Below are 12,713 nucleotides of genomic sequence, written 5' to 3'. Positions count from 1 at the left end.
CTGGCAATTTTCCAAAAAGATCTCCGTTTCTCGAGGTCACATGGGGGGTCATGAACATGCCTCCAGAGTTTAAAGATTTAGCTGTTGGCTGCAGCAACTCGAGCTAGGTAAAACCGATTGTTTTCATTTTTTTTTGGGAGAGACAGTACCTGTGACCTCAAGATACAGAAATCTATGTGAAAAATTGCCTGAAATCCTCTTTAATGTAAGTTAATTTAATAACTTTTTTATAACTGAAATGTAAGTTAATTTGACAACTCAGGCACTTGGTGGAATAACGTTCATTGTGCCAGTGTTGTGCCTAGGGTTGCCAACTTTCTGATATGAAAATAAGGAACGGGGGGGGGGGGCTGTAGTATACCGGCTTACTGACTTCAGTTAGGGGGGGGGATATTGATATAGGCTATGTGTGTCTGTGTGTGTGTATTGCAAGATATATATCAAAAAATGTGTGCTTGTAAATAGTGCATCATTTTTAGTGATGCACCGATGTGAAAATTGTGGCCGATACCGATAACCGATATTAATTTTGCTGTTATGGCCGATACCGATATTTACCGATGTCGATATATCTGTATAGAAAACACATTCTTATGATAATCAAATAAAGAGCTATTTTCCAAAATTTTTAAAATAACGTTTCAATAGCCTACCTTAGAACACCAGAGGATTACAATATAATAGAATATATCTGTATTATTTTATATCCTGATATAAAAAGAGAGAATACTGAATGTCTGATATTTATGACAGCACTTTATGCAGATTAGCCTATAGGTATGGCACACTATAGGCCTACTATTTATATTACAACTCTCCCTCTTTAATTCAGCTGTGTGGTTGAAGCCTGGAAATATTGTAAACAAAGTAGCATAGTAGCATAGTTGGCTAGCTTATCATAGTCTACTGATTGGACTGTTCAGTTTCCCCATGTGTGTTAAAGTTTAAAGGTAATACTTGTTCTCCTTGGTACAGGCACTTTTGGGAAACATTGGTATTGAGATGATCAGTCAACTTGAAACCAAGAGTTTTAAACAAATATGTGCAGCATGCTAAGCAGATTTAATAGTAATTTAGCTAGTCGTCTTCTATGAGTCCTTGCTTTCACGATTGTAATGTTTTATTTGGATTGCGTTGGCCGAGTCGCGCGTGTCCATTGAGTGAGCGAGAGAGAGCGGGGCAAAGAGAGGGGTGTTGTAAAATGGTGTTGCGGCTCCTTTAAGAGAGCTCCGTGTGTGTGTGTGTGTGTGTGGGAAGAAGCTGGGAAGGAGGGAGATAGAGTGAGGAAGTGTATGTATGCGACTGGAGCAGAGAGTGTGGAAGTTCAAGTTGGAGTCTGTACACAGTGTGAGCGGTGTTACTGTCCGAAATAAAACTCCATAAAGCTCGTGTATTTTGCTCATCAGAAATGGGACCGTGACCCCGACGTTATTCTATCTTATAACATAGGCCCTCGAATAACGAATCTCCCCTGCGTTTCTGACTACGGTCTGAAACAAAGCAGGAAAGGTTAACAGGGGGTTTATACTGTTTGGTACAGTCTACAATGTCTACAATGAAAGCAACGTAGGCTACCGCCAAGTAAAGCGGGAGATGTGTGTTGTTTATGCGGCCGCGTAAGCTGCAAAGCACTGCTAGACACTAGAAAGGGTGTGTCGGTTCTGCCTTTTCACACCGCGACACAGGTTTGTGGATATGATTTCAGTTTTGAATCGCATATCGTTACAGCCCTATTAAATTCCTATTACAACCATATAACTACATTCTGCCTGATACACAGTTATATTTAGCCTACCGCGAGAGATGTAGTGCTAGGCGTGACATGACATGCAAGCCAGCCATCAACTTGACTGCAAGCAACGTGAGCAGCACAACGCAACGTTTTGAAAGAACTTTTGTCAGATGCCCAGTGTCTTCTTTCTGTCAGTCTTGTTGCCCTGCTATTTTAAATAAGAAATATGATGCAATAGAAGGGCATATTTAACGGATTCAGTGTAGACAGATAACACGCTTGGATCGCTACTCACACGTCAAATACACAGGAATGATTATCGGCCTGTTCACATCGGCCCTATTTTGACATCGGACCGATACCGATGTGTAAAAAAATGACCATATCGGCCGATATTATATCGGCGGCCGATATATCGTGCATCACTAATCATTTTACAAAATTGTGGGCCCATTTACTAAATTGTGTCAAATGAATGCACTAAAATGAGTGCACTATTTACTAAAATGAGCGCATAATATACTATATTTTAGTAAAATGAGATCCTAATTGAGTAAAACGAGTACACAGTTTGGTCAAATGAGTGCACATTCTCATGATACACACACAAAAAAATTCTTGCAATGACGCCTCCAGGGCTCCGTATTGAACTAATGTAGCATAACTAGCCTACTCATTTTCTTCGATGCAAAAACACTTAATAAAGAAACAACTGTTTGTAGCCTATATTCTACTCAGACCAACCTCTGAAATGTATAAAACTGAACTGGCAGACATCGCATAAAAAATATCTAGCCTATCACAAACAGTTGAATTTGGTGAAGCCTTATATTATCTCTGACTTTTTTCTGTCTCAGCAGCAAGTAAGCTAGCCTAGTTGGTTATCTTGCACAGATGCACTGTAAAACTCTGAGCAAGACATCATCTCACGCTACTATCAGCGTAATATAGGCCTACGTGATTTACAGTGGCTCAAATGAAAAGTGCATTTCGCTGGGATAGTGATGACAGCAGCAAGGCTTCCCTTTATCTCATACTAATCGTGCATTCTTCATTCATAGTCTAACTTATTATACATTTGCACTGAGTTGATTCTCAATAATACGGAACAAAATGCGTTCCGTATCAGTTCAATACGCAACACATCTTTTTCCTTTCAAATATGGGACGATTCCGTATTTTACAGAACGGTTGGCAACCCTAGTTGTGCCTAATGCCACAATGTGCCAGGTGTAAGATAGGACTCTCACTAATATAAAATAGCATAAGTTCTCTATCAACAAACTGATTGTCAAAGAAAAATAGATCAGCCAAAAATGTTCGGGCAGACTGCTATAGAATACTGTAGAAAGCCCCGAAATTGCTTGTTTGGTTTTTTGTAATACAAATAATATGTATTATTATTAGTAGTAGTAGTAATAAAAAGAAGGAAAAAACAAACAAACAACAAAGGGTAGTAATGACAAGAATAATAACAATACAAGGAATGATGTTGAACTACATACAGTATACTTTGAACTTTGTGATGCCAGTTTCAGTGCAAAATGAAGGAATGGTAGAAGTCTCATTTGTCATTACTGAAGGACACTTAAAAGCCAGTCTACAGAAATCATGCAACATGGTAATATGACACCTAAAACTGGCACTTGCAATTATACAACTGCAACTGTATCCACTGTGCACTCCACAGTACCGTTATTAAAAGGGTGCCACATCCTTGAAATCTACCTTCACCACTAAATGTATTTCATACATCATGAATTGTAGAGTGCGTACTGTCGCTTAAAATCATAAGCAAGAATAAAGCAATCAGATCAAACCTTAAAACAGTATTTCTTCTTACGTAGCATGTCCAAGTGATGGTGAACATAACACAATAACAGAATAATCTTACAAAAATGTACATCGTCTACTGTATATGCCTGTGTGTGTGTGTGTGAGTGTGTGTGCGCGCGCACCCGCAACTTCAGACATAGAGCTGTTTGACAGAAAAACACTGATTCTGTTGTTTTTCCCTTGGGTGGGTGCAACTCAGAGACACAGGGTCAAGAAACATCCCACGACATACTGGGAGTTCTTTATATTCTACTGTGTTGGTACTACATAGATACAAAAAACACATTCCAAACATATCTCACAAGGGAAACACAAATGGGATGGAAACCATAGACTTTAACATATTTACAATGCACACAATGACCTGTATTTAAGTGCAGAGATGAGAGAATATGGTTATTTTTAATAAGGTAAGAGGCAGTGCCTATTATTGGTGCCTTTTGTTGGGCTCCTTTATTACTGGCCCTCCTTGAATGTTTTTCAAACATTCTTCTCTGCAATGTGGCTTCACTTCAGGTGACAATCCTATTTGTTTTAGTCAATTGAATAACATCAGAGGCAATCATATTCAGACAGTCACTTATTTTAAAAATGTAATTGAGACCATTTTATCACCACAGATAAATCATCATCAGCACAGCAGACATTTCAACTTTTCATGTTTGGGCTCTGTAGTGATTTAAAGTCCAACTGGGGTTGTATACAAAGATATCAAGTCACTGCTTGCTAGTAGCCAGTTTTTGCAGTTTTTGATTGCAGTTGTTTCCGACAATGTAAAAAACCCTACATTTACAACAGTTTACAAGGGGCAAGATGGCCATGGCCGTCGTGGACGCTGTGAAATTTCAGCCCTGGTCATAATGCTTTATGAATGCAGTCATAATTATGTATAAGTTGCTATATATACTTATGTTGATGATTATGAGGCTTTATGAATACTTTATAACCCTTTATGCATGTGTTTATAATGCTTTATGGATATTGTGTTCATAGAAAGTGTTACCGAAATGGGTACCCGAGATTAAGGCTTTTTGGCACAAAGCTTTCTCCATTATGATGTATTGTTTGTAGTCATTGTGGTGCCCCACACATGCCCCACTCTCCTCTAACAGACAGAACCTAATTATGAGATACGTAAGGGATAATGTATAGAACGCCGGTCATTATCGGGAAATTTTCCTTGACAGCGGTCTGTTACTGAGATACTTAGTAACGGTCTGTTATTGAGAATTAGCAGACCACCGAACGTTGGGAAGGCCCATTCAAGTGAATGGAGCATTCTGCAGCATTATGAAGAGCCGTGTAATAAAATATTGATAGGACATTGATAAGACATTGATAAGACAAGATGAACTATTACACATAAGTATTATAATCAATATGGTATCCCATGCAACCTTTAAAGTTTTGCCCTCCTTGACAAGTAACAACAACTGTAAATCTGGCTAGATTTATGTTACCATGGATGGCATTGAAGTAATAGATTTGTTGCAGTGTTTTACAACTGATCTATTCTAATTCATCACAATTACCTGCAATTGTTCAAGGATATATTGCTGTGAGGTAGGCTGTTGCTCTTTGTATGTGGCATCTTGAAGTACATTGGCTGTAGTCTCTGCCTCTGTGAGCCAGTTAACAAAATGTTCTAGGTCCAGATAGAATTTCTGAAGAAACCGTAGAGCCGCCTCCAGAGCAGCCTCCCTTTCACCAACACTAAACATACACACATAAATACACAAACAATTGATAAAATTTAAGCCAATCCCTAAGATCTGTAGTAGAGTGCAAAGAGAGGACCATTAAAAGACTCACCGCTTGTTGATGCTGGAAAGACTCATGTTGATGTTATCACTTAATTGTTTTACTTTATGAGTATCATCATGAGTGTAGAGTGTGATAAGCTTTTGTGCAAGCTGATTGGTCTTATCCACTTGTGGCTGCCACTGCTGTATTGCCTTCATCAACAGCTAAAGAAAACAAACCAGACAAACAAAACAAATTTTCACTCCTAGTGACCAGGCTTTGCAAAATTCCAGAATTGAATTAAAACTGGCTCTTAAATTCCAAATAAATGATTAAATTTCACTTGCAGAATTGCAATTCAAATTTTGCACAACCCTGCTAGTGACCTACGGTTAGGCAATAGTGCCTAAACAACCATCATATACAGTACTATATGAAATCTATATCCATCCAAAAATATGAGCTCTTAATGGTTTTCAGGTGCAATACATGTATGGAGCTAATCCAGAGACTCTAAACAGTGGAAACAGTTTTGAAATTTGCTTAGACACGGTGGGCAACAAATCTCTGAATGTGACTGAACATCAAAGAGAAAATACCAGAGAATCTTCACATCTCTTTCTTAACTCATTGAATGCCAAGCTGTTTTCGGAAGCTTTGTCCTACGTAATATCGCCAGGTCACTTCCCGGAAACTTTACAGGCAACACTTCATATTTCATGAAAGACGTTATATCTCCATTTCTAGAAAAAAACAGCGATTTTGATGAAAACTAGCCACTGTTTAGCTTGGGATTTCTCAGGAACAGAGGCGTGTAGAAATACACGGTTTGCACCCACCGAGAGCTTAAAGTCTCACCTTTTAATCGAGCTATTGTATGTGTTCATAGCTATAACACAAAATATGCTGTGGCTGTACAAAAATCAACAATGGTCTAGATTGCTGGCACTCTAGCTCCCGAAAACAGCTTGGCATTCAATGAGTTAATGCAGCCCGCTCTAGGTACTTTTCATCAACTGCTCTAATTCTAGGCCGAAAACACTCTTCAGGACGGTCAATAAACTCCTCAAACCTGACCCCAAACACTTGAGCTGTGCCAGGCTTTTATACATTTCTTTGAAGACAAAATTGATCAAATCTACCATTGTTTTCATCCTTCTGCCTCCTCTGAGCCCTAAACTCACCCACTTTACACCTGTTGACCTGTTGACCCTTACTTTCTTAAATATCCTCACAAAATCTAACCACTCCTCCTGTCAGCTTGACCCTGCCCCCACCCCCTACTCAAGGCATGCACCACAGCCATCTGTGAACTAATGGCTTTACTGGTTAGCTCTAGCCTCAGCTGTGGTGTTACCCCTGCTCTCAGAACTACTGCAGTTACCCCCATTTTAACTCATTGAATGCCAAGCTGTTTTCGGGAGCTTTGTCCTAGAGTGCCAGCAATCTAGACCATTGTTGATGATTTTTGTACAGCCACAGCATATTCTGTGTTATAGATATGAACACGTAGAATAGCTCGATTAAAAGGTGAGACTTTAAGCTCCCATTCCTGGGAGGAGCCACAGCATATTCTGTGTTATAGATATGAACACGTAGAATAGCTCGATTAAAAGGTGAGACTTTAAGCTCCCATTCCAAGCCCATTCCTGGACTTAAGTGCTGCATTTGACACGGTGAACCATAATGTTCTCATCTCCTGCCTGTCAGACATAGCCCTCCAGTGGTTTCGGTCCTACCTCTCCAACAGACAACAGTTTGTCACTCTGGGTCCACACAAGTCTTCCACATCCCCTTTCACTCGTGGTGTATCCAAGGTTTCTGTTCTTGGGCCCTTCTTTATATATATATATGTCCTGCCTCTTGGCTAAGTCATATGTAGACGTCACCTTCAGTTTAATTGATATGCCAATGACATCCAATTATATCTCACTATGTCAATGTCAATTTTATTTATATAGCGCATTTACAGACGGCTTAGCTGCACCAAAGTGCTTCACAATAAAGTGCAATAAATAAATGCAGGAAGGCACAAAAACAAAAAGGGCTACAGTTAAAATAAATTAAGAAATGCAGAACTACTACATCCTCCCTCACCAACCCTGACTCTGACTTAAAGCTATGGATGCTATGGATAACATTCTAAAACTCAACACAGATAAAAACCGAAATCCTTCTTATCAGCCCCTAATCTCAACGGTCCAAATAACATAGTTTCAGTCTGAACATTGATGGTACATTTGTCAAATCTGCTTTTGTTATCAGAAACCTCGGCATACTGCTTGACCCCTTAGTTTCGATCCCCACATTAAATCCCTAACTATGACTGCATTCTTTCACTTTCAGAACATTGCTTGCCTCCGCCCCTTCCTTTGTACCTCTGATGCACAAACCTTGGTCCACTCCTTAATTACCTCCCGCCTAGGCTATTGCAACTCCCTATTCATTGGCCTCTCCACTAAATCACTTCAAAGACTACAATATATTCAGAACTCCGCAGCCAGACTACTCACTCATACCAAGAGTTCTGCTTACATCACCCTTATTCTTTCTCAGCTTCACTGGTAACCTGTTCTGTCCCGAATCAAATTCAAAATTCTACTTCTCACTTTCAAAACCCTCCATGACCTTGCTCCTCCTTACCTCAGATCCTCTAACCAAAATCTCCTCTCTATCCACCGCACCAATCTCTCTACCCTGGGTGGCAGGTGTTTCAGCACCATGGCCCCTAAGCTCTGGAATCCCCCCCTCAATCCCTCAGTGACTGCCCCTTCTTTACTGTACTGTATGTACTGTATGTTTATTGAGTGCATTCAGAGAGACTAACCCTTGCGGTAGATCTAAAACTTGCCTGGAACTTCATATTGATATTGTTTTATGTTTATGCAATTTAGCTTACAAATCTAACAATACAATAGTTACAATGAACAGTAAACAGTTATAGAAAGTTGGTGAGGCTACATTAGGGATAGTAATAATAACACTAAAGTCAATACAATATCAACAATCAATAATGAAAATAAATAAACACCATAAATATACAAAACCATAAGTCATTAGAGCCACTTAATTATTTAAGTGTAAGCTGAACAGATACATCTTTAGACCCCTCTTTAGTTAAAACTAAAGGGGAAACTGGTTAAAACTACTTTGTCAAGTAACTTGTAATATTAATTTTATAAAATTTTATTACAGATATTTCATAATAGTATGATTGCATAAAGTAGCATTTAATATGTATTGAGGTTGGAGTTTCATATGAGTGAGTTACCTTGAGTTCATGGTTTTGGGTCTTTAGCACATCCACCGTGTAGAAGAGTTCCCTCCAAGTCTCCATATTTTCTTGGGTTTGTTTCAAATGTAGCTCCACTTCCTTCTTGGCATCGCACCATGCACATGAGTCCTGTGCCATCTTCTGCAGCTCCACAATTCTGTCAGTTAAGCTGCGATGTGAATTTTCCCAGTGGACCTGTAACTTATCAACTGAGTTGACAATAAAACAGAGAGACTTTTTTAACAGATGCATTTTCATTCAAGTAAATTAGTACAAGTTTCATATATTAGTTTCATAATATTAGATCCTTTGACCAAATTAAGATAAAGGTTGGCTTTCAGTGTAGAATGGACTGCAGGTTACACTCTTGTACAGTGGGTTCTACTTTCAAGTGACCTCACGCGTGAATCACACGTCTTTTATTTTCCCCAGTGAAGCTGCAATGACCCAAACAACCACCAGGTTGCCACAGGGTTAGAAACGTTGGCTTTTGCCGCTTGGAGTCTATGCGCGCCAGTAGCCTACAGTGTGCTACAGTATGGACCATATATTTACCCAACGTTTTGAGTAACGTTTCCACAATATTACCCCCTGATTAGCTTTATGCGTCTCATGCGACAGTCCCAACATTTAGCACTATAATCAAAGAATCCAAAAGTGAATTAAATCCCGAAGCAAACTGAAAATCTTCAGCTTTTAATATAGCCTACCGATATGCTCCAAATAACAGGCAGTCTCACGATAAAACTTGTTATTGTTTATGAAGGTGTGTTTGTTATTTTATGAAGAAGCATCTGGCTGTTTTGTTTTTGACTGCTAAAAACACCATTTTAACACAGTTTTCGGAGGGACAGAAATACCAACAGAGAAAGCAGTGCCCGTCTTCTGTCTGAACATTGCCTACCTGCAATAGGCTATCATTTCACTGCTTGACACTACCCCACATGGAGAAATGTTGCACGTTAACAATGGAGACAACCTTTCAGAAATTATTTATTGTGCGAATGGGTTAGCAAAACCATAGCTTTTGGTAAACGGAGATGCAGATCATCACCCTAATTCATTTGTTTGTGCAACAGCCCGTTCTCCAGCGAGAGTGAAATACATGTTTTAAAAGCTGTGTCATCACCATAGGCTATTTGCTACGATATTTACTGTACCTGTTAGGCCTACAACAAGTCATGACTTATGCCCATTCAACTTTTAACTTAGGCTATAGGCCTACAACAGTCTAATTTTGTGTGTCAATTCAAAGAACTGTCATTTTCCTGATTAGAAAATATTTCTTAATTTAGTGTTATCACACATGCATTTACGGGGGTAGTGGTGTCAGCGTTCATTCAATATGTGCACGTCTGCGCAAGTAAAACTGAATTACTAAGTTAAAAGTTGAATTGGCATAAGTCACGATTTGTTGTAACAGAGGTAAATATCGTAGCAAATAGCCTATGGTGATGACACAGCTTTTAAAACATTGATTTCACTCTCGCTGGAGTGAACGCAGAATGGGCTCACACATTGGGCACCCTGTTTATGCCTATCGATATCTTCATATAGCCAATCTATACAAAATATCAAAAATTGGTTTTGCATTAGGCTTATAGCCTAGCAGATAATAAGACTACCAAATTAAGATACAAATACTACAAGAAAACTGCATGTGTCTTTCTTTCCTCCAATTGGAATTAATGAAATTACTGCGCAAAGTGGAAAGGAAAAATGTGGAGATTTCGCAACATTTGTTTATGTTGTAAGAATTTGAAATGAATAAATATCAGAACAAGAGGCTTTTGCGAATTAGCCGAAAGATGAACGATAATGCGCCATACTGTAGCCTATAGTAGTAGTTTAATGTCCATTTAAATTATAGCCTAATCTAATGCACTGTTGTAAGTTTTAAATCCGAAATGAGAAGAAATATAAGTATATAAGTATATGTCTTGGTCTATGGATGTCTGCTTAGTTGTTGACAGTACGTTTCTTTTACGATTTAAAATTATACTTTTTAGATTTTAACAGGGCAAGTTGAAGAGCTGTTGTCCGTTATTGTTAGTGCAAATATAGGCTGATTCATGTCTCCTTGCATTTTGCAACTGTGAGGTCCATGGTAGGCGCCCGACCGAAATATTGTTTCATTTTGCGAGTGAGATATCCACGCTCTGGCATCCCCTCTGCGACGTGTTGGCCCCCCAGTGCGGCCCTGTTTACCGGCAATGCTACAGCGGACTTAAGCTGACACCTTGTGGCGAAGTTGTAATACATTTCACGCAGCTGCGTGAATCACGGAAAGCGCGAATGAAGTGGCCTCTTAAAAATGGGACCCACTGTAACTGTGCTAATTAGATAGATAGATAGATAGATAGATAGATACTTTATTGATCCCCAAGGGGAAATTCAAGGTCCCAGTAGCTTAAAGACATCACATAAACAGGATGATAATAACAAATCCACATGAATAATATGGACAGTAAAAGATACTAAATCAAAAATCCACATGTACTAAGGGATGCATAAGCATGAGACGCTTGCAGTGACAGGGCAGGGACTGACCCTGTGATTCAGTATGCACGATAAGGTGCTTTATAAGAGTGTGTGTCCAGGTGGTAGTGCAAATACAGTACCCTCCAGAATTATTGGCACCTCTGATAAAGTTGACTAAAAACCGGTATAAAACATAATCTGTTGGTGATTTATTGTAATCTCACAATGAAAAATATTAGGAAAAATCCAACCTTGAAGGGAAGCAAATTTATTTTGAGAAAAAGGAAAATCTCATAAAGAAATAAATATTTTTTAACAAAAACACGTCGCTCACAATTATTGGCACCCCTGCTTGTAATACCTTCTTAAGCCTCCCTTTGCCAATAAAACAGCTTGTAATATTCTCCTATGACACCCCATACAGTTAGATATGTAAGTTATATGTCCATAGTTATTTCATGCTGGTCTCTAGACTTTATTCTTGCACTGTTGCACTGTTGGACTCATTTGCACCATCACCATGACACTCACTCTCACAGAGCACCTTACCTTACTATGCACAGAGAATCACAGGCTCAGTCCCTGCCTCAGTCATTGCAAGCGCCTCATGCTTAATCACCCCTAAGCACACTATGTCGATACTGTTTTAGACTTGATTTAGATTTAGTGTTATTTAGTATAATTTGTATTTTAGTATATTCTTTATCTTCTACTGTCCTTATTGCTTAGTTGTGTTTTTTATATCATATACTTTTATTACTTTTTCTGTTGTTAGTGAATGTTGTGTGTGATGTGATGATTTCCCCTTGGGGATCAATAAAGTATCTATCTATCTATCTATCTAGATAATACAAAGCAAAGGATTTAAGACCGTTTGGCTTTAAAAAAATCTCCCCAGATCGTCCAGATTCCTAGGTCCACACTTGTGCATTCTCCTCTTTGACTCACCCCACTGTTTTCCTATGGAGTTTAGATCAGGGGACAGAGATGGCAATATCCGAAGCATGATTTTGAGTTCAGCAAACAATATTTGTTTTGATCTGGACGTTTGTTTTAGTTCATTGACCTGATGAATGATCCAATCATGACCAACTTTTAGTGTCTTGGCAGAGATTGACAGATTTACTTTGAAAATGTTTTTCTTGGTGTTCATGATACCATGCACCTTAATTAGGTTCCCAAGGCCTTTGGGAATAAAAACAGCCCCACAATAGCACAGCCCCTCCACCATAATTCTCATTAGGCATGGGGTTCTTCTCAGTATAGCCATTCTTCTATGTACGTCAAAAACACCTAAAGTGTTTCTAGCCAAAGAGCGCAATTTTCATTTCATCTGAAATAGACCACACTTCCAGACAAAGTAACTATACCATTCAGTAACTCCTGCCATTTACATTGGTAATTAAATGACTGGACAGGCTTTTACCTGGCATTCCCTCTAAATAATCTGTAAGCAGTGAGGTCACTTTTTGATTTTTTGGGGGACCTCAATATGTTACTTTTGTCTGTAACTCTCCAACAGTGGAATTCTCCTCTTATGGAATTATTTGCCTATGTAATGTAATGTGTAAGCAGTAAATAGTGGGCCAGTGGACAGTCAGTACACAAACATTGTTATAGCAGGTAGTGGAAGTGGTGGAGAGGCAG

The 12,713-nt window shown here is 38.9% G+C and overlaps 1 protein-coding gene across 2 annotated transcripts in view; it reads right to left on the bottom strand.

Moving 5' to 3' along the window:
- dmd (dystrophin) overlaps nt 1-12,713 on the bottom strand; it is a 541,017-nt gene that overhangs the window by 143,249 nt on the left and 385,055 nt on the right. For both annotated transcript variants that reach the window (XM_076297170.1, XM_076297171.1), the window contains 3 exons: nt 8,583-8,794; nt 5,381-5,535; nt 5,101-5,281 (listed from right to left, as the gene is read on the bottom strand). In XM_076297170.1, coding sequence (XP_076153285.1) covers nt 5,101-5,281; nt 5,381-5,535; nt 8,583-8,794 — 548 coding nt within the window. The remainder of the gene's footprint in view (nt 1-5,100; nt 5,282-5,380; nt 5,536-8,582; nt 8,795-12,713) is intronic.

This window comes from Alosa pseudoharengus, unplaced genomic scaffold, assembly GCF_046254945.1.
Source record: "Alosa pseudoharengus isolate Yale_2024_CS ecotype anadromous, Long Island Sound unplaced genomic scaffold, YU_APseudo_1.1 YU_APseudo_1.1_scf_20, whole genome shotgun sequence".
NCBI lineage: Eukaryota > Metazoa > Chordata > Actinopteri > Clupeiformes > Clupeidae > Alosa > Alosa pseudoharengus.
The sequence above is the reverse complement of the archived record's forward strand: the minus strand, read 5'-3'. Positions and strand labels throughout refer to the sequence as shown.